Source organism: Melozone crissalis, unplaced genomic scaffold (assembly GCF_028551555.1).
Source record: "Melozone crissalis strain CALT ecotype California unplaced genomic scaffold, PUWL_Pcris_2 ptg000086l_1, whole genome shotgun sequence".
NCBI lineage: Eukaryota > Metazoa > Chordata > Aves > Passeriformes > Passerellidae > Melozone > Melozone crissalis.
In genome coordinates this window covers 269,703-291,695 of record NW_026535863.1, presented here as the reverse complement: position 1 = coordinate 291,695, position 21,993 = coordinate 269,703, and the positions used below count along the sequence as shown (strand labels likewise).

At 49.4% G+C, this 21,993-nt stretch overlaps 1 protein-coding gene across 2 annotated transcripts; it reads right to left on the bottom strand.

The window, feature by feature from the left end:
- Positions 1-5,229: 5,229 nt before the first annotated feature.
- On the bottom strand, positions 5,230-21,175 carry LOC128946713 (cryptochrome-1-like). 2 transcript variants are annotated; one of them, XM_054290640.1, is made up of 11 exons: positions 21,108-21,175; positions 18,131-18,591; positions 17,103-17,219; positions 14,219-14,366; positions 13,821-13,961; positions 12,541-12,711; positions 11,867-12,007; positions 11,283-11,434; positions 8,555-8,652; positions 7,976-8,086; positions 5,230-6,119 (listed from the first exon to the last, which is right to left on the bottom strand). In XM_054290640.1, exons 2-11 carry the CDS (start codon positions 18,541-18,543, stop codon positions 6,028-6,030), a joined length of 1,584 nt encoding a protein of 527 aa, XP_054146615.1. In that variant the 5' UTR covers positions 18,544-18,591; positions 21,108-21,175; the 3' UTR covers positions 5,230-6,027. The 2 variants fall into 2 exon arrangements, with proteins under 2 accessions (XP_054146615.1, XP_054146616.1); XM_054290641.1 differs by lacking the exon at positions 21,108-21,175 and adding an exon at positions 20,044-20,105.
- Between the last annotated feature and the right edge of the window lie 818 nt (positions 21,176-21,993).

Sequence of the window (21,993 nt, the reverse complement as noted above, 5' to 3'; positions counted from 1 at the left end):
TGAGGCGTCCCCACCTTGCTGCATGCCTCCACCATCTCTGTCAAGGATGGCCGTCCTGGCATGGTGCTAATCACCCGTTGACAATCCGGGTTGGCATTGCCGAAAGCTAAATTTTCCAAGAGAGGCCTCTTCACTTCTTCTGTTGTCACCTGTCGATCCACGGCTTGCGTGAGTCGGTCGATGAATGACATGAATGGCTCTGTGGGACCTTGCCTGATGCAAGAGAACGGGACATCCGGAGCTCCTGTCGGCGTAATTTGCATGATTGCCAATCGCGCTGCTTCTTTGATGTCGCTTAACACTCTCCGTGGAAGCCGCGCTGCTTGTTCCCCTGGATTGTCATCTGGAGGATCCCCTGCTAATTGCCCTTCTGTGAGGTTCACATTCGGCCCACCTTGGTATCTGTTCCGCAACTCAGCAAGATATTTTCTCCACCTTTTTTCCCAGACAAGACTCTGTGTGTCAGTGAGGATCATTGCCACAATACTTCGAATGTCATATGGTGTGAGATCATACATAGAGAATGTCCCTCTTAATAGCTGTTTGAAGTATTGTGAGTTCAGCCCAAAAGTCTGAGCTGCCTTCCCTAAGTCTTTGAGTGTCTCATGACCCATCCTTTCCCACCTTGGATTCTGTCCCTGGGCATCATATGTCACTGGCATTGTCAAATCCCCTGATCCCGGGAATAAATGCTTTTCCTTTTCCAATGCTTCTCTGATTTGCCTCCAATCCATTGTCTTCACCGGCTCTTGAAACCCCTCTTCATCAGATTCCATTGGGATTTGCATGAATAATGGTGTTGTAGATGTCATCGGTGATTCATAGTGTCTCATTTTTCGCCTTGAGGTTTTTGGCCTTGCTCCTAAATCCGAAAAGGAAACTCGAGGATCCTGTTGATATTTCTTCTTTACTGCATCGAATGAATGCAAGAAGCTTTTTGCTGCTTCTGCTGCTGATAGCATCCATGTTGGGACACCTTCCGATGCTGTGATCCTTATGACATCTTCCCCTTGTAGCTGTTCTTCATCTGAGCTTTCATCATCTTCATGAAATCCCGAAGTGGATGGATAATCCCTTTGTCGTGTTAACATTGTTTTCTTCGAGGTGCTTCTCTTTTTATATATTGTTGGAAAAAATTGCTGCATTGTTGCAGTCTCGCCACGAGATGGCGCTGTGGCTCCGCCGAGCCGACCCGGCATGTCGTGCACTTCTGCCCTCCTGCCACTAGGTGGCGCTGTCACCGGCCTCCCTGGCTCGGATGACGGTGCAATCTCGACTGCCCCACTTCCTCTTCCTGCTCGGCGTCTCCCATGAAGGGAAGGAACTGAGACTCCGAGGCTCGGGACCAAAGGCGCCAGATCTGGAGACGGAGTGGAGCCCTGGGACGTAGAATCCCTAGCACGGCCCCTCCTCACCCGCGACGTCACAGGGGACCGGGCTCGGGCCCGCCCGCGTCTTACTCTCTGCGCGTGCGTACTCTCTGAGCTACTTCCGGTGTCCCCCAAGGTGACGTCATCATCGTCTCCCCCCTGTTTCACCTCCGAGGTTCCCGCCCCTCGGTCTGTCCCGGAATCCGACCCCTCCTCCTCTGACGTTGTGTTCGCCTCTCCCGCTGGCACCCCGGCTCTACCCGCGATTCGAGCTGACCGTCGCACCGGCTCTGACGTCACAACCGCGCGCCTCCTGCGTCCCGCCGCGGCGGCCCTCTGAGGCTGCAAATTTTCCCTCAGCCCGCCTTCCGCGTTCGCGTGTGAGTCTACACCCCGGTTTTTGCGAGTTTCGCCCTCCGCGCGCGTTTCCTCATCCTCACCCGCGCTGCTCGCGTTTGCCGCCGCCGCCGCCGCCGCGTCGCCGCTTTCACCGCGAACAGGCCCCCCCCCCGATCCCTTATCTTCCTGCTCCCCCCCTTCTGCTCCTGACTCCTCCACACTCTCTGGAGTTTCAGGACGCCCTTGGGGTTTGTTGCATTTTTTGATCGGGGGTTTTAATATTTTTTCCCGCTCTCTTTTTTCGAGAGCCCTTTCCCCCTGGCCTTTCAAAGCCAGAGCAATTTTTTTTCCGGAGCTCTGCCGCTCCGCCCCCTTCTCTGAGGGTACCGCAGCTTCTCGCTGCTTTTCCAGTCTTTTAGACTGCACTGAAATACCTTGTAACATGATTCTTGCCGGCGAGAGTAGCTTTAACGCTGTCTCATCTTTTTTTGTTGCTAAAATATATAAATGCCTATTAATTTCTTGCCAAAACCCGACTTCGAACAAAAGATATGTCTCCGCAAGTGGGTAATTGAGCCTTGCCCATAATAACAGCTGTTTTAATTCTTTCTTTGGGATCCCTTCTGTATATAGTTCTGCTACACTTTGTAAGGTGGAGAAGATTTCCCGTTGTTCTTGGGAGAGTGTTGCCCCCATGATTTTATTTTGGCCTTCTTACCGAATCTGTCGTCAGCGTGGTCTGGAGGCCCTTGTTCTCCGTCCAGCAGATTACGAGGGATGGATCAGAGGCGCCTTTCTGGTCCCAGTCCAGGCCGCTCTGCTACGAGCTGTCTTCAGCAGAAGCTGAGAGATGGGATTTCTCAGTGACTGCTGATTTTTGCAGCTTCTCCCGGCCGGTTTTTTCTTTTTCTTCTTTCTTTCTTCAGGCTTCCCTCCTCTGGAGTTATCAGTGCTGTTCTCTTGGCTCTTCAGCTCTTCAGGGCTTTCCCCCCCCCGAAAGGTTTGGTGGGAGATAGCCCGCACAGTGGACGCCAATTGTTGGATTTCTCGGCTGTTCAGATGGTCTGGGGAAAAGCCCAAAGATGGCCTTGGGCCCCCGGGTTCGAAAGGACGAGAGGAAGCTTCAGATTTGTTCTCGGTCTCGGTGTTTATTAATTGCTTATCTAAAAGATTTTCTCTTGGCCTGACAGAGTTCTGCTCAGCAGTCAGCCATGGGCACACACTGAAAGCCCCTGGGGCGGTCACCTATCTTTATACCCGGAGTTACGTATACAATATTTATCATTTTTCTCCAATACCCTCTACCCATATTAACCAGTGTTCCCCTAGTAAGGTCCAATCCCGGAGTGCCAACATCACCACAGAAGATGGAGGCCTAGAGGAAGAAGAAGAAGGAGAAGGGCACGCCCCAATCCCTCCATCTTGCCTCTCTAGACCCCCCTGTACAGGGATCTTAAACCCTGTATCTCAGACTCCAATTAACTTGTCCCTTCACCATTCACCCCAGTGAAATCCTCCCGTCCTCATACTGATGTCATCTCCCATGTGGGATCAAAGTCCAGCCACCAGACATTTCTGGCAGCATTCCAGGACTCCCGAGCCCCCCAGGGGGGGTCTTGTTCACCCTGCACCCCAGTTCTGAGAGACTGAGATCCCACAACCTATTACCTTACCAACTAAACCATGGCACTGAGTGCCTCATCCAGTCTTTTTTTAAACACCTGCAGGGACGGTGAATACACCACTTGTCTGGGCAGCCCATTCCAATGATGAACAACTCTTTCTGTGAATATTTTTTTTTCTAATATCTAACCTAAATTTCCCATGGTGGAGCTTCAGGCTGTGATGTCTCATCCTGTCATTGGCCACCAAGGAGAAGAGACCAACCCCCATCTGGCTACAACCATCTTTCAGGGTGGTCACTAGAGAGTGATAAGGTCCCCCTGAGCCTCCTCTTCTCCAGGATAAACAACCCCAGCTCCCTCAGTTGTTCCTCACAGGGTTTGTGTTCCAAGCCCCTCGCCAGCCTCATTCCCCTCCTCTGGACATGCTTGAGTGTCTCAACATCCTTCCCAAACTGAGGGGCCAGAACTGGACACAGCACTCAGGGTTTGGCCTCGCCAGTGCCCAGTACAGGGGCAGAATGACTCCCTGCTCCTGCTGGCCACACCATTCCTGATCCAGGCCAGGAGCCATTGGCCTTCTTGGCCACCAGGCACTCTGCTGGCTCATGTTCAGCCTGCTGTCACCAGCACCCCCAGGGCCCTTTCTGCCTGGGCTCTGTCCAGCCACACTGTCCCCAGCCTATAATGCTGCAGGGGGTTATTGTGGCCAAAATGCAGGACTGGGCACTTGGACTTACTAAACTTCATCCTGTTAGACTAAATCCATCCATCCAGTCGTTCCAGGTCTCTCTGTAGAGCCCTCCTACCTTCAAGCAGATCAACACATGCTCCCAGCTTGGTCTCATGTGCAAATTTACTGACGGTGGACTCAATTCCTTCATCCATGTTGTCAATAAAGATATTAAACAGAACTGGCCCCAGCACAGACCCTTGAGAGACACCACTGGTGCCTGGCTGCCAGCTGGATGCAGCACCACTCACCACCACTCTCTGGGCCAGTTCTGAGCCCAGCACAGAGTGCTCCTGTCCCAGCCCTGGGCTGCAGCTTTTCCAGGAGTGTGCTGTGGGAGACAGTGCCAAAGGCGTTGCTGGAGTCCAGGCACACAACATCCACAGCCTTTCCTGCATCCAGCAGGAGGGTCACCTGGTCATAGAAGGAGACCAGGTTAGTCAGGCAGGACCTGCCCCTCCTAAACCCATGCTCGCTGGGTCTGATCCCGCAGGCATCCTGTAGGTACCAGGTGATAGCACCCAAGATGACCTGTTCCATTATCCTCCTGGGCACTGATGTCAGGCTGACAGGCCTGGAGCTCCCCAGATGCTCCTTCCAGCCCTTCAGGGATGCTGTAAATCCCTTCAGGCACAGGAAGGAGCCCAATGACAGAGGGAAGGAATGCCAGGAGGCTTTGGAGCAACAGATCTCCCCAAAGAAACAAGCACCACCTTGGAATTCTACCTTCCATAAAGGGGGAGGCAGAAGGCCTTTTCTTCTGGCCATCCCTGCAAGTTATTAGGTTTGCTGGAGGGCTGAAGTATCAGGGAATATGGGTATCTCCAGCAGCTTGATGCAGGCTTGGAGCAGCAGGAAGTTCCTTGCAGCTTTTTATTTACACCTCACTGTCCTGCTGCCAGCATGGTCTGTCCTGACAGGTCCTGCAGGTCTGTAGCAGCATTGAAAGATCCTGCAGTTTACAGCCTCCTCCTGGTGCTCATTGCTCCTGTGCTGCTCCTGCACTAGATCCTGGGATGCTTCCAAGGAGTTTGGATTGCTGCTGGAGCTGCTATGCCACCAGGTTTCCTGAGAGGACCGATGGATATCAATTGTGATAACAGATTGCTTCAGAGCCCTTGCATTGTTCATGTCAGAAATGTTTTATTTCTTTCCAAACCCAGAATACTACCTGCAGCCATGAAAACCCCACTGCACTTCCCCACCCCCAAACCCCCAATCATAATTGACTCATCCAGCTTTGTCAAACTTCACAACAATACATTTCAGTGAAAGGAGAAATCTTTCCATGTGGTACATGACAGAATTAATCTCTGCCCTGCAGTTCTAGTTAGCCAAGGAAGAGAATTATGGTGACAAAGTTATATATTAGCCCTAATTTAGTGAGATATTTTCAACCTTGTCCTCAAAATGCATAATAATTCCTACTTATGACTTAAAACCTATACACAAAGTACAAGGGGCTGCACTCTGCTCTGTCTCCCCAAACTGGGGACTACAGTCATAAACTGGGAACTTAGAACAAATAATCTGAACATCCCTAAATCTGTCTCTACAAGGCAAGCAAATCAAGGTCCTAATACTAATGTGCAATCACATTAATGTGCACATGGTCTTCTGACATTAAGATTTTTTCACAAAATCTATTTATACATGTGCATGAAAAACATGGATTTGAAGGATGCTGCAGCAGCAGGACCTGCCACAACCACACACCTCTTGCATTTACCCAACAGCTTCAACAGATGCTCCAGAAGCCACTCAAAGATAAACAATTCCATCCAAAATAACTGCACTACAACTACTCAAGATCCAACACGTGTCCTGAGGTCAGGTCGCAAGCAAGAGGCACCATCAGCAGGGCAAAGTATGGAGGACAGTGGCTGGCCAGCTCAACTGGCCCCTGGCTCTCCTCTCTTGCCTCTTTTGGTACCCAGCAGGTGACCCCTGAGGGAATTTTAGTTTATTCTGCTGTTCGGGCCACTTTTCCTTTTGAAATGTTTTCTTCTGAATGGTCACGTTTTACCTTTATTTCCATGGGGTCATCTGCATCATCTACAGCAAGAAATAAAGAAGGATTAAAGTTTGAAAAGTCTTCTCTGACTTCAGTCAGGTTAAGATACAAAGTATCACAAAATGCTTCTGTTCATAGGCAACAAGAATCATGAAATCCCATGATGGTTTGGGTGGGAAGGGACCTTAAAGCTCATTTCATTCCACTCCACACCTTCCAGACTGTTCCAAGTCCCATCCTACTCGTTAGCCCTTACTCTATTCCAATATCTGTTCCCCTGTATGACCTGGTTTTCATACTGAGATGGGCGTTGGGATAACACTTAGAGTCAGGGACTCAAAATTTTGGCCTTTCCAACATTCCCAACATTTAGTCCCTGGTATCACAGGGCTGCTGAAGAAGTGCCAGCATACAGTGGTTACATCTGTACTATTCCAGTGTGCAACATCATGGACACATTAATAGGTATCCATTCCAGGGTTTGGAACAATTCATTCCCTCAAGTTAGAGGGGTGAAGGAAAGAACAGTTAAGGTTCCCCTCAGCTGCTGCATGTTGGGTTTCTATAATATAGAGAGGCTGCTGTGGCTCACTCTTAAATAGAAAGGTATTTTGTCACTAAAATTCCATTATGGAGCCAGGCTGGGAGAGCTGGGAATGTTCAGCCTGGAGAAGAGAGGGCTTCCAGGGAGACCTGACAGACCCTTCCTAAAAGGGCTCCAAGAGAGCTGGAGAGGGGCATGGGACAAGGGCCTGGAGGGACAGGACAAATGGGAATGGCTTCCCATTGCCAGAGGGCAGAGTTAGCTGCGATACCGGGACAAAATTCTTCCCTGTGAGGGTGGTGAGGCCCTGGCACAGGCTGCCCAGAGAAGCTGTGGCTGCACCTGCATCCCTAGAAGTGTCCAAGGCCAGGTTGGACAGGGTTTGGAAAAACCTGGGCTAGTGGAACGTGTTCCTGCCCATGGCAGGGCGTGGAAACTGGATGAGCTTTAAAGTCCTTTTCCACCCAAACCAGGCTGAGATTCCATGTTTTACTGTGAAGGATTCCTCTGAGCTCAGCACAGGCCCTGGGATTTCAATTTTAAGACCACAGGTGCCATAAGTGACACATCTGTGTGATTGGAAATACCTAATTAATTAAGTACCTCAGGCTCGGCACAGTTTGAGTGTTCTAGCCTTACTTGATAACTACCCGTTTGTTATCCACAGGGTTAAGCAATGCAGAAAATCATGCCAAAGGGTAAATTTCTCGGAACAACTCAACTCCTCAGAGCTTTATGCTCAGTGGGAATCTCAATTTCTGCTACCGCATAGGGCAGATCATGGTAACAAAGACAAGTAAGGATGTTCTGGTTTACAAGAGGCATGGGCAGAGCTGCAGAGATTTCTGCACCTTGGAGACACACGCAGCCAGCCTGGGGCTGGGGGTTCAGGGCAGGGGGAGAAGATCTGGTTTTGGGAAAGCATTTCTGCAGCAGGCAGGAGGATGCTCCAAGGGGAGAGGGAAGGAAGAAAAGGGAAGGAAGAAAAGGGTCACACTCTTGTTCTCAAACTTGGGACAGCATTTTCACAGAATCACAGAAACTCTAGGTTGGAAGAGACCTTTAAGATCATCGAGTCCAACCCATGTTCTAACACCTCAACTAGATCATGGCACCAAGTGCCACATCCAGTCTTTTTTTAAACTCTTTGAGGGATGGTGACTCTACCACCTCCCTGGGTAGATGATTCCAGTATTTGACCAAACAGTAACCAGAAGAGTTGCTCATGATGTTCGTATCCAACATGGAAAAGCATCCTGGAAAAGCACCCAAAGCCCAGCCCCAGAGCCCAGGTTCCTGAGGACAGTCTGTGTGTCACAGCACAGGGAATGTGGGTGCTGCAGCATCTCTCACCTCTCGTGAGCTGGACTGTTTTGTGCTGCTCCTCTCTGACCTGTTTCATCAACTGCAGGTTGTGGTCACTGGCTTCCTTGTGGTTCACCATGGGGAAGGGGTAATCCTGACCTGGTAATGTGGAGACAGAGCCTTTACCACACTCAGCAAAGACATTTTCCCTGGATTTGGAATACTTCCAGTTTTTCTTAAATGGAAGTGCCTAATCCTTTCCATCAAAGAGAAGAGCTCTCACTTTCACCTAAGAGACTTCAAAGATGTGTTAGAGCAGGAGTAAAAGCACAAGATGTTCTGATATTATTTAAAGCAGCCAAGCATCCAAGATGAATAAATTCAAAGGCAAAAGTGTGGAGTGATCCAAGAGTTTTAGGACATAAAGTTGAAGCAAAAATATGTACTGTGAAATGAGACTCCTATAAAAAATGTTAATGGAGAATGAACAGAAGGAAGGCTGCTGGATTCATCCATTTTCAGAAGATAAATGGCTTATGTTGGAAGTGTGATGCTTCCATCTCATACACATTTATTTTGGATAGTTAGCAGCAGAAAAATCCTTAGCAAGGAATATGAATTAATTACCTATGATACATCCTGCTTGCTTCTGCTCCTCTTCAGATGCTGTCCAGGGCTCGTAGATGTACTTGGAGGGAAAGTTCTTTAGTATGGGCAAGTACTTCCTACAAAACAAGGATAGTAGGTGGGTTTATAATCCTGCAGGCAAATATTCATACATTCAGAGAAGTGTAAACCAATCTGTGCCATGTTAATATTGAGATTACTATCTGTGGGGAAGTTCTGATTCATTCTCCACAAAAAAAAATCGGGTTTATGCTCTCGAACCTCCATAGGTGTAATATCTCCCAAAAGTTAACTTCACAGCGTAGAATAAATGGGGTGATTTAAACAGTACTTCGGTTTTGATTTCCTCCAAAATAAGTTTTTAAAATTTTCACTGACATTTTATCCTAAACATTAATAAATTTTAAAAACAAACTAATTTTAAAAAATTATTGCAGAATGGCAAAGTAATTTTTTGTTCCACTCTGTGAGGTACCTCAGCACAAGCTTCTCCTTGGCAATACCCAATCTAGACAGGATGGGAGGAAGAGATGTGGAGAAATTGAGCTGTGCTGGGGGTTGGGTTTTCTTTCCTTTTCTTTCCTCTACTTGTGGAATTTTTTCCCATTGAGTTGCTAAGAAGCACGGATGGCTGTGTGCTTGACACTGCGGGGAGGGGGAACTCCTCTGATTTTTGGGAGCTTCTGTGGGAGGGACAGAGACACCTCGGGATTAGAAGCAGGTAAAGGATGAGAGCTGGGGCAGTTGCGGATCTCTTGCTCAATCTGGGCTTCGGCGGACGGTGGGACCTGCAGTTCGGGAAAAGGAATTGCTGACACAGCCACAAGCCAGCTGGGAGCTGCTTTTCTTCTGCTGCTGTCCCCGCACCCCTGTGCACTACGGGACATCCCGCAGTTCCAGCTCCTGCCACAGACCTTGACACATCTCGCCCACCACACGGGGATTTTTTGCTTGTTGCAGTGTGAGCTCATTTCCTGTTTTACTTCCCAGTCCCTTCCCAGGTGTGGCAATACCTCTCTTCCCCCCTCACCCCCTGCTGGGCTGCCAATCAGTCTTAACATTCCAGCAAGGCCATCCTGTGGTTGGTCAAGTTCCAAAGATGCCCCCAGGCCTGGGGTCATTGGCCTGTCTATGTGTCCCTGGTTCCCTGAGACCCTCCTCCTCCCACCTGGTTGGTGCTCAGCTGTCCCTTCCCCTCCCCCTGTCCCTGGGCTTAAATTCAGCCAGGACCATGTGCTCAGGATTCTGTTGGAGCTGTTACCAAGATTCAGATGTCTGTGACCATGGAATAAAACTCTGGATATAAACCCTCTGACAGAATCCATCTCCTTCCTCTTCACCCTAGCCTGAAGCCTTTCCACCCGAGGTAAACTGAGTTTCTAACCTTGCCTGGTTAGCGGGCACTTGTTCCAGTGCCCGCTGCCACATCCAGCCAGCCAAAAGTGTCTCTGAGGTGAAATACCACAGTTGCCACCTTTGGCCCAGCAGCAAGGGTCAGACGAGCTCAGACACAATCTACCTGGTAATATTGGGGACATATTCCAATATTTGCTCATTTCTGCTGTTCCAGCCTAGTGTTTCTCAGAGTCCTGTGGGGGCACTGGGACTGACAGCCTCGGGCTTTGCGGAGCAAAACCTCTCCTCCACCCCTCCCGGTCTGGGTCCACTCGCCATTGCCCCACAGCGCCCCCTGCAGCCCCGCGGGGATCACTGCACCTGCCCCGCCCACCGGGAGCCAGCAGCGCCCCTGCTGGCCATGCCCGGAACTGCAGCAGAAGGAAAGCGCCGCAGCCCCAAGGCTGGGACTGGGCTCCTGCTCTGTGATTGGTGATGCTGCAGTCGTTGAGGTTTGTTTGCCTTGCTGTACATACTAGTAAAGAACTGTTATTCCTAATCTCATATATTTTTGCCTGAGAGCCCCTTAATTTCAAAATTATAATAATTTGGAGGGAGTGGGTTCACATTGTCCATTCCAAGGGAGGCTCCCACCTTCCTTAGCAGACACCTGCCTTTCAAACCAAGACAAGCTGTTTGCTCAACACTAACACAGTGAGACCAGTGCTTTGAGAAAGTCCATCAGCACATTATGGAGAGACAACAAAATGAGACTCTGAAGCAAAGAGGACTTAGAGTGGAAAGTAAAACCTATGTGTGTGCAAATAAAGAATGGCAAGGTTAGATGGGATATTGGGATATTCCTCTCTGTGAGGGTGGTAAGGCCCTGGCACAGGTTGCTCAGAGAAGCTATGGCTGTCCAATCCTTGCAATTGTCCAAGGCCAGGCTTGGAGAAACCTTAGGATAGTGGAAAGTGTCCCTGCCCATGGCAGGGAGTGGAACTGGACGAGGTTTAAGCTCCCTTCCAAGCACATCCCAGAATTCTATGAAAAGCAAGAAAATAAGTGCAGACTGGAGCAGGGAAGCTGTGGGAAGTTCTTCTCAAATCCTTTGGAAAGAGAAGCCAGCCTAGTGATCAAACATGGTGCTGGACACAACAAGCGCTCACAAATGAACACAAGCCCTGCTCAGCCATCACTTGGAATAACAGTTATCTCTCTGCTTCTCCATGCCTCAGTTTCCCCAAGTTTTCAATAAAACCATTGCTATGAGTCCTGTTTAACAGGCGTGTGTGTGTGTTTGAAACTGATCCATTTCATCAACTCCTGCTGTTCCTTCTCAAGAGGAGCTTGAGAAGCTCTCAGGGAGGTGGCGGGGTGGGTGTCCCCTGACCTGATGTAGTCGCCTTGGGGGTCTGTGCGCTTCCCGAAGCGGACAGGGCAGAAGATCCGTGTGTACTGGTGGAAGAAGGCGCTGGCTGACAGCCACATCCAGTTCCCAGCGTTGATGCTGTAGTCAGCATCTAAAAGCAGCTCTTCAAACACCTGCACATCAGGGATGGGAAGAGAAATAGCCCTGAAATGGCTACATTGCAAAAACTAGACAAAAGCAGACTGGGAGGTTGCTACTGGAAGCACAGCACTGTGGGGCCAGGGCTGACTCCTCACAGGCACACTAGGAATGCTCTCCATGGACAGAAGACAGAGCAACCCAAAAACTCTGGGTTTGGAACTTGCTAGAGACTGAGCATGTCTGCACCAGTATCCTCGTTATCCAAAAATCATGAGGACTTGGGGAAGGGAATGAACTCTCACCACTGCACTGAGTGACAAATAAAGATATTCCACAAAGCCTGAGATCCACAGGAAGGGGCAGAACCAAACCCTGCTCTGTAGAACCGTTCACTGCTAGACTCAGGCTGTGCAGGGTTTCTCAGGGCTAGGCAGAACAGAGGAAAATAAAAGCCAGCAGAGAACCTTCATTCCCTCTTCCCAGCTGATCCAAAGGTCCCCGCGTGTCAGGAAGCAGGCGACAGCGTGCCGAGCCAGGTGATGGATCCAGCCTTCCTGGCGCAGCTGGGTCATAATGGCATCGATCCATGGGAACCCTGTCTGTGCCTGCAGCAGAACAGCAACATCAGCTCTACCCCATACACTGCTTTCACAGAATTACAGAGTGGTTTGGGTGGGAAGGGACATTAAAGCCCATTCCACCCCCTGCCATGGGCAGGGACACCTTCCACCAGCTCAGGTTGCTCCAAGCCCCATCCAACCTGGCCTTGGACACTTCCAGGGATCCATAGGCAGCCACAGCTTCTCTGGGAAACCTAGGCCAGGGCCTCACCACCCTCACAGGGAAGAGCTTTGTCCCAATATCCCATCTAACACTGCCCTCTGTTAGCTGGAAGCCATTCCCCTTGTCACTCCATCCCTTGTCTCAAGTCCCTCTCCAGCTCCCCTGGAGCCCCTTTAGGCACTGGAAGGGTCTCTAAGGTCTCCCTAGAGCCTTCTTTTCTCCAGGCTGAACATTCCCAGCTCTCACAGCCTGTCACACCACTGCAAGATGCATTCAAACTGCCAGCAGGGACAGATCAAGGGAAGAGGAAAGCTCCAAGCTCCAATGCAGCTGCTGTGGCCATGCACCTCATTACCATTTTCCATTTGTGGAGCCTCTCTGCATCCTTGTACCAGCAGATCTGGAGGCAGATGGGGTTCCCAGCCATCTGGGTGAAGTTGGGCGTTGCTGATGCTACTGTATAGAAGAACTCCCGCCACAACAGCTGCCCTTGGAGCGACACTGGGGGCAGAGAGTGATGCTTTGCCTGCAAAAGACACAAGGTGACAGCTTCAGTTCATACATATCATTGCAGCTTCACTCATTTTGTGAGTGTCAAGCCTATAAAATAAAGAATTATCTGACTAAAATACGAGTTTCAAGGCACTTTACTGTTCAAGTCAAGGAAATCAAATATCTGAGGCAATGCTGTCTGGGCCAAAGCAAAGCCAAACTGCCAGACTTCAGTGTTAGCTCAAACATACTCCACCTACCTTCCAAAACTGTGTCACACTGGGATTTCTTACACCAAGCATGTGTTTATTAATGTGCTAACTGAATTCAGGTGGCTCAGCCATGTCTCAAATGATAATCTTAAGATGGAGGTAAAGGAGGTTGGTTTTCTTGGGCTGGTTTCAAGCTCACTTTTTCTTAAGAATCAAACAAGATTTCAGAAAGTGGTTTTCATTTATGCAACAATTAAAACTTGTCTAAGATAAAATCAGTTGATTTCCAGAAACAAAACTGTACAAACCAATCAGAAACTTCCCTTAACCACCAGACAGACTAAATTAAAAGCTAAATCCTTGAAATTTAGGAAGGTTTTCCTGGACTTCCCTGCTGATCCCAGGTCTGCTGGCTCTCTATTCATAGAACCACGATTTGGGTTGGAAGGGACATTAAAGCCCATTTCATTCCACACTCTGCCAGGGGCAGGGACACCTTCCACTAGCCCAGGTTGCTCCAAGCCCCATCCAACCAGGCCTTGGACACTTCCAGGGATGGGACAGCCACAGCTCCTCTGGGGACCATGTGCCAGGGCCTCACCACTCTCATAGGAAAGAATTTCTTCCCAACATCTAATCCAAATCTGCTCTGTCATCTGCCACTACAGTTCCTGATGAAAACATTAATTTAGAATATTAATATCCTGTTTCTAAAACTTAATTGGGAAGAGCTGCAGACATTCTGTGGCTGTTTCACAGAACATGAAGCAACTCCACAGATTTCATGGGACACTTTGAGAAGACACTAACAATGCAGCATTTTTTGATACACCAAGTCTCTACCAAGATGATCCGAGTGTTAAATCCTGCCTCCCATGCCAGACTTGTCACAGTTTTGGATTTGCTTACTTAGGACCAATTATTGGCTTACCTGAGCATAAATGTTTGACAACCTATAAAAAAACGTCCGAACTGACAGACAGCCCATACTGAAATATGGGCTCAGGCCTGTGGTGCTTGGAAGCAGCGAGTTTGGGATTGTCCTTGGTTTAGTAAAACTTGCTACCCAGCCCTGAAATGAAAACAGAAATTTGGGTTCAGGCAGCACAAGATGACACATGGCCAGTAATAAACAGAGGAAAGCTCTTGGAACTGGATTAACTATCAGAGGGGCTTGTTTGATGTCATGCCTGGAAAACACTCCCACTTCCCAGAAATGAAAGAGAACAAAACACGAGCCTAAGCTGCTACCCTCCTCCAAGCCAAGCTGGGCACTGATCTCAGCCCACCTGGAGTCACCACCATCCCCTGGGTTCCATCAGGGCTGACCTGGTCAGTCAAGTGTTGCTCCAGGCGCTGCAGCCCTTCAGTCTCCCCTCCTCTCCAAGGGGAAAGGCTCTCTGGGGAAATCTTCAAATCCACAGGGAGAGGCACCCTGTAACACTCAGCCAGGCCCGGGTCAGGGGCCCTACATCTCCTGAGGTGAGAGAGAAAACTCTTTGAAAGGAACAACAGGAGCCAGAAGATAGAGGCAGTCCCTGTCGATGCCATACCAAGTATCATCTATCACAGGCCAACCAGAGCACAGAGAATGAAAGCACAGTGAGAAATCCCAGGCTGTACTTTCCTGGGGGAGAAGAGTTCATCCTGCAATTGCTCCAGGGAATTCTAGCCAGAACTGGGGAAGAACAGTCCCACCAAGTTACAGTGCTCGGAGCAGTCAGCTGCACCCTCAGTTCAGATCCCTTTCAGTTCCCATGCCCTACAAAAGGCTCAGAGGCAGCTCCTCTCCAGTTCCTCCCAGCTGTCACATCCATCCCTAGAAGGGAACCAAGAGCCTCCTCAGACCCTAAACACAATTATGGTGCTGCCTCCAAATGCCACTCCAGCTCCCCTGAGTGCCTCTGAGGAGAGGTCACTCTGGAGCCACATAATCCCAGACTGGTTTGGGTTGGAAGGGACATTAAAGCCCATCCAGTTCCCCCTCCTGCCATGGGCAGGGACACCTTCCCCAGGTTGCTCCAAGCCCTGGCCAACCTGGCCTCAGACACTTCCAGGCATGGGGCAGCCACAGCTTCTCTGGACAATCTGTGCTAGGGCCTCACTACTGCACAATTTCTTCCCAACATCTAATCTAAACCTTCTCTCTTTCAGTTTCATAGGGAAGGAGGCAGGAGAGAGAAAGGAGGCAGGAGAGCTGGGCCACCCCAGCTACTCATACCTAACCAAGCTGGGGTCCCCTAGCCCACACCCCTCAGCAGCCCCCCAACATCTCCTCAGCCTCAGTTGCTGAAGCTTCCCAAGGCCTCTGCTCCCCATATGGCTGGAAGAGCATCAGTTTGGTTTTTCTTCCACCCCATAAAACACAGATTAAGAGGTCCAAGGAAGTGCTGGTGACACAGAGACTTCTCACAACCTGTGAATTAACTCAGACATCAACAGATCTTTGTACTTCCCTGGACAAACCTGAGCTCAGCCCTGCTGCAGGCACCTACAGAGGTGGGGCCAGTGCAGCTCTCAGAGCACTGGCATAGCTCAAGCCTGCTGGGAAGCATGTGAACCACTTATCGCTCATCAGCATTAATTTTAAAAGTCCAAACAAATCAGGCAAGAAAGCGGGAAAAAAAAACAGTGCTAGAAAAAAAATACAGGAACTTATATATTCCAGTACTTACATAAGTCTTGTTATCAGACTGTCTCAGGACAACATTCAGGAAGTAACAGCACTCCTCCAAAATGGGAAGATTCAAGCCTGGGTTGGTGGCACTGAGCTGAGGCCATGCAGGAGGCACCTGATGTTGAATCCCAAGCACCTGCAGTCCCATTCCAGCTCTCTCCTGCTCCAGTCTTACCTCCCTTTGACTCACTAACCCCATGGAGAGCTAAACATAAGACATCCTTGACTCCGAGCTACTTCTCAAGTCCTGGGAGACAAGGGCTCAGTGTCTCTTTCCCATATAGCAGAGGGGAGCAGAGATTTAAAGCCAGGAGGAAACAGTAAGATCATTCCATCGAACTTCCTGCATAAAACAAACTATTGCGGTTCATCTAAATCCTGTCCAAAATCTTGAGAGGAATGCAGAGCATGCCTTTGAGTAAATTCCCCAGGCTTTCCTCTGCAGGAGTTTGACATCTCTTAAAAGCTTTTCTCAAAGTGTGTCTTAGATTACAAGACATGGCTGGGGCTGTGTATCCTATTGCTATCTGTTAGAGTGGGGCAGTTATCTTCTGTTCATTGGGCCACCTGTTAAAAGCAGGTGGAGCAGTTTTCTTTATATCTTCACACTCTCCTTCTGGGGAGATCTCCTCTGTTCATGGCACTGAGTGTCCCTGCATGGCTGATGAAATTCCATCATCCCATGGGGAGAGGTTCCACCCAGGGGGAGGAGCCAAGAATTCCTACCTGGATAGAATCTGGCTTTTGGAACACCACAGCAGCCTTTTCCCACTGCATTCCCAGAGGAGCAGCTTTCTGCTGCCCTGCATTGCCAGAGGGAGCCCAGGCCCATCTGCAGCAGCCCTGGAGCTGCAGAGGAAAACTCCCCCCTTGTGCAGGATCCCTGCTGCAGCAGAGCCACAGCTGGCACTGCAGGAGGGCTGAGCCCCCATGGCATGGGGCTGGGACACCGCCCTGACACACAGGGGGCAGGGACTGCTCTGACTCTGTCAGTGTGTTGGTTGTTTTTTGGGTTTTTTTTACTATTGCATTTGTATTTTTAATTTTCCTAGTAAAGAACTGCTATTCCTATTCCCATATCTTTGCCTGAGAGCCTCATAACTTCAAAATTATAATAATTTGGAGGGAGGGGGTTTACATTTTCCCTTTCAAGGGAGGCTCCTGCCTTCTTTAGCAGACACCTGTCTTTTCAAACCAAGACAAAGTGCTTTGCAAAAGCTTAAGACTTTTACGGAATCATAGAATCATTAAGGTTGGAAAAAACCTTTAAGTCATTGAATCCAACCATTACTTTGTGAGGTGTCCCACATGGTGAGAAATCTGCACAAATACCAGAAGAGATGAGTATCAGACCATTCTACCATCTGCTCTCCCCTCCCAACAACAGTTACATCCCCTGTATATAAAATCAATAACCCTCCATGCGCAGAAATAAAGCAAGAAAACATCTAAAATGCCTCATTATCATTTGGGCCTGGCTCTTCTTTTGGGCAGAGAAAGAGGACCAGCAATTCCCACTCACAGGCTGGTACTTACTGGAAGTCTTCAGCTGTGAGGTTTCGGACAGGCACCTCAGGGTCACCAAGCAAAGACAGAATGTGAAGGAATCTCTTGTAAGTTAATGGGGGACTCCCACCATTTAGGTCCAAAATCCTTAAAAAAAAAACAAAACAACAAGATCTCTTCTCATATAACAGAAACCAAGGAAGAAGTTGGAACTGCCAGTGGACAGGAAGGTGACATCACAGGCTGTAACAACTCCATTAGTGCAACTGAATGTAGAACTTACAGATTTTACAAGTTAGACTCCCCTGGGTGAGTGTACATCTATACCAAGAGCAGTTTCTCAGGACCTAAGACAACAAAACTGGGATCAGGATTCCAGCCATGGCTTCACTTGCACAGCCACACACAGCCAGGACACACAGGGCAGGGCGTGGAACACCTCTAGAGTCACAAAAAATAGGTCCAGGGCAGTAAATAACTGTCCTCTCTGAGCAATGACCTGTGCAAACAGCTTGAATTCAAGATAGTAAGTTACAGACATCCATTCATTTACATAATTTAGGGGTTTTGCAAAATTGGAGTGTTAGGGCTGTTAGAAGTGTTAGTTATTACTGCTTTCCTTCTTAATAATTTCAATATCTTCAGTCATTCAACACTGAATAACAGCTTGGATCCAAGTGTATTCAAACACCAGTGAAAGTTGACTTGAAAGATTTTGAAAATATCTGACACCAAAAACTCTTTACCATATTTAACAGAACTTTTACAAGTCCTACTAAAGGTGTTAGAGAATTTCTTCCACTCTGTTTAAAAGAGTAAGTTTTTAGGTGAATTAAAATGCCCAAAAGGAAAAAGTTAAGCAGCTGTTTGGGCTGAAATTCTAAAACCTGTGCACAATCTCTTCTGTTTCTTCCAAGGGAGCAACAAAGTTCTCCCAGCAAACAGCACCAGGTTCACCTCAGTTCAATTTCCTCCAAAGGAAAAACCAAGACACTCGGCTTTTCCTCTTCTAAAATGACCTCCCCGGAGACACTTGTGGGTTTGGGGCAGTCACGTACCGCTGGGTGTTGTACAGGCTGTGGCTCACCAGGGAGAGCACCTCAAAGCCCAGCTCTGCCCCCAGGCGCTGGATGTTGGCCTCCATCTCCTTGTAGAACGGCTCCATCTCTGCATCCAGTGTCACTTGAGTGATATTCCACTTCTGGATGTGATCCCTAAGAACGAGCTCATACTCCCCTTGAATAACCAGCAAGCAGGAGCCCAGCTTGCCCAAGTTTTTGTGGAGATCCTCAAGGGACTGGAGCAAGAAATTCCAGCGCAGGGCCCCGATGTGCATGGAGGAGGTCAGGAATGCTGTGTCCAGGATGTACACGGGGTACAGGGCCTCTGAGGACTCCAGGGCAGCCAGCAGCACTGGGTTGTCGTGGAGCCGGAGCTCCTTCCGGAAAAGGTGAATGGTGCGATGCAGCATCCTGGCTACAAGAGGAAGGGAACCCTTGGCTTTCAGGACATCAAATCCCTATAAAGAACAAGGTCAATTAACAATTAGAAATAGAGCTCCAAAAAATCCTCTGCAGTTTTTACCACAAACCTCTTGCTTTGGTAAGTTTTAATGAGAGAAATGCAGGAACAAGACCAAACCTCTCCTCTGACCCCATCATTCAGCAGCAGAATCACCATCCAGCTCCACAGAGAATGGCCTCTGCCCCAAATGAGCCAATCAAATCCTCTAAATTAAATCCCTCAATGAAATCACATCCCAATAACACTCGCCAGAAGGAAGGAATCAAAACAGATGGAGCTGCCAGAGCTCCATTTAGTGCACAAACACTTTTTAACCCCAGAGATGTGACCATCAGCAAATCATCTGGAAGTCATCAGCTGATTTCAAGGAGGTCCACAGGAGCAATCAGCTCATCAGAGACCTGGTGCAATACTCCGTCTGTCAGGCGATTTTAGGAGACATCTGAACTTAAGGATTTCACAGAATCCCAGACTGGTTTGTGTTGGAAGGGACACTAAAGCCCATCCAGTTCTACCTCCTGCCGTAGGCAGGGATACCTTCTTCTGTCCCAGGGTGCTCCAAGCCCTGTCCAACCTGGCCTTGGACACTTCCAGGGATGGGGCAGCCACAGCTGCTCTGGACAACCTGGGCCAGAGCCTCACCACCTTCACAGGGAAGAATTTCTTCCAATATCCCATCTCACCCTGCCCTCCAGCAGTGGGAAATCATTCCCCCCCTTGTTTTGTTCCTCCAGATCCTTGTCCTAAGTCCCTCTCTAGTTCTCTTGAAGCCCCTTTAGGCACTGGAAGGGGCTCTGAAATCTCCCCTTTTCTTTTCTAGGCTGGGCATCCCCAGCTCTCCCAGCCTGCCTCCAGAGCAGAGCTGGGTGTAATAATGACACAAAACTACTTTTGATTTATACATTTATTCCCATTTGAGCCACTTCAGCTGAGTTCAGAGGGTTAGCAGGAGTGCTGACCTTGCATCTGAGGCCAAAGCCTCTCAGGGTACAGTTTGGGAAGCAGCTCCCAAGCTCTGGCTGCCCTGTTCAGGACAATGGGCACAGCAGATGCCAGGAAGCAAAGGAGAAGCCCAGCTGACACCTTGCCTGCACCAAGCCCAGCAGGACCTCCTAAACTCACTTCCCCATGTAAAATTGGGAAAGTACAACACCCACCTCCCAGGTGAGTCCCTACCTGATGCTAATTTCCAGCCTTATCCCCAGAGGAGATTAGAGATGAGCAAAGAACCAAATGACAATCCCTAATCCAGCTCAGTACCTCCAGCCAAACAGCTCCACTCACCCCCTCACAATGGCTGCACCAGGCAACTCAGCCCTTGTCCCTGCTCAACCCACACCCAGCAGCTTTTCCATAAATCTGATTTGCTCCATTCCAAAACACATGCACCAGCAGCACCCAGACAGGCCCATTTTGTTGCAACCCCCCAGTAAGGCCCCAAACTCACAAGCACTGGGGTGCAGCCCAGGGCAGGGCTGGGCTGTGTGGCATGCTCTGCCCTGCACCCACTTCCTGGGAGAACCGGAAAAACAAGGTGGCTCTTGCAGCTCAGGGGAGCACCTCGATGGCATTTCTGGGTAGTAAACCATGCAAAGTGTGCTGGAAGAGTCCCCAGCATCCTATGCACCAGCTAGGGTCACTGAGGGACTGTCCCAGCCAGGGGCTCCAAGGCCCCCACAGCCTTACAGCCTTTGGGGCTGTCCCAAGCCCTGTGGCCCCACATGGTCTGCAAGGTCGCCCCAAATCCAGGGCCGTGCAGCCCCCTGATATCTGTGGGATCACATTCACCCCCACACCCCTTTGTCTCACACACCTGGGACTGCTCTGAGCCCAGTGCTCCACACAGCCCATGGGATGGCCCCAAGATACGTCCCCAGGCAGGACCCATCCCTTCACTGATGGCATCCTTGCAGGACCGGACAACAACACCGACTGGGCACAGGGCAGGCAGGCCCCAGGCCAGGGCCTGGGTGGGCTGTAGGGTCGGGGTTAGCAGCAGCTCTGGGGACGCCACTAAAGGGACTGGGGGAATCAGAGCTGGGGGGACAAAGATTTCATTACAACAGGCTGGGAGGAGCAGAGGCTCCATTAAAATGAGCTGAAGCCCACTAGGGAGTGGAAGCCCAGAGCCAAAGAGGTGTCAAAGCTGGGTGAGGAGCTGGGATCCCCTACTGGATGGGAAAGAATGGGGAGGGGGATCACTTGTGCAGGTGGAGTCAGAAAGAAACTGAGCTCTTGTCATGTCACAAGGAAAGGAAAGATGCTCTGGAATGTTGGAGAAAGCAGAGCAGGTGCTGTCTGTCATTGACATCATGTTGAGATTTAACCACTGTTACTCTTCCACCTCTACATGAACGAGCAGCTCGAGTCTGCTCACTCCCTGTCATATCCAGATCACATCTGTTCCCCAAGAATCAACCAGGCAGGTAGAAAATACACCTCATACAGGATTCATCCCTGTACTTTGGAGCAGGTACACCACAACAGAAAGCACAGAAATCTAGGCCTTACCTTGAGGGTTGCACAGCTGATGCTCCAGGGTCTTTACAACATGTCACCCCAAAAAGAGGAGGTTACACAGTCCTCTGATCCCAGCTCTCCTGCTGCTGAGCATTTCTGTCCACAGGCAAGAATGTGTTAGAGGTATGCAAAAGCTGTCAGTGGCACTATCCAAAACCCACTGTGCTGCCCCTGTTCCTACAGGCATCCAGAAATGAGTTGCCCAGTTTTAAACACCACTAAATACCATAAATATCTGCACTGATGTGGATTCTGCTTCAAAGATGGTCTAAGCCATGCAAGCCTTTGTGTAATTCCCAAGAGTGAAGGAGGAGGACTGCAGGCAGCTCCTCTCTGGTCCCACTGGCCCTTGGAGCTGGCAGAACCAGATGAGGCAGGAACAGACCAAGGCCTAAGGAACGGGGAAGAGAAATTTTTAACAGTTTAATTTCCTCTGTGGGACACTCTCCATTGTCAAGTACTCCTTGACTATATTTTGGCTGCTTCAGAAGCAATAGTGAAACAGATAAACAACGGTTTATCTGGAGAGAGCAGCCTTACACCTGCTCTCTCAAATCACAGTCTGGCCTTGGGAAGTGGAATAATGATCACCATTAAGTTGTTTAATGTTATTCTGTTTAGATAGGCTTGAGAACAATTCTAAATTGGGATCTAAGAATTATTTTTTGCATAAATCTGGGTCCATAATCCCACTCTCCACACTGAGCCAGATCTCAGGCTACTGTTGATTCCAACCTCTAGGTTCTTTCCCCTGTTTGAAAACTTTAGGTGATAAATACGGTGCCGGATACAGCTTTGATGCAAGAAAATGGCATATTGAGTCAGAGGAGGAAGTAAGTCCCAAACACATCTAAGTGTAGAGCTTGACTAGGGCCTC

Coding starts and splice junctions, on each gene's coding strand:
- LOC128946713 (XM_054290640.1), bottom strand. CDS start 18,543: ATGCTGCATCGCACCATTCACCTTTTCCGGAAGGAGCTCCGGCTCCAC. Junction 8,653..11,282: donor CCCCAAGGCGACTACATCAG/GTCAGGGGACAC, acceptor CTTGTTTTGTAG/GAAGTACTTGCCCATACTAA. Junction 8,087..8,554: donor GCAAGCAGGATGTATCATAG/GTAATTAATTCA, acceptor CCACATTACCAG/GTCAGGATTACCCCTTCCCC.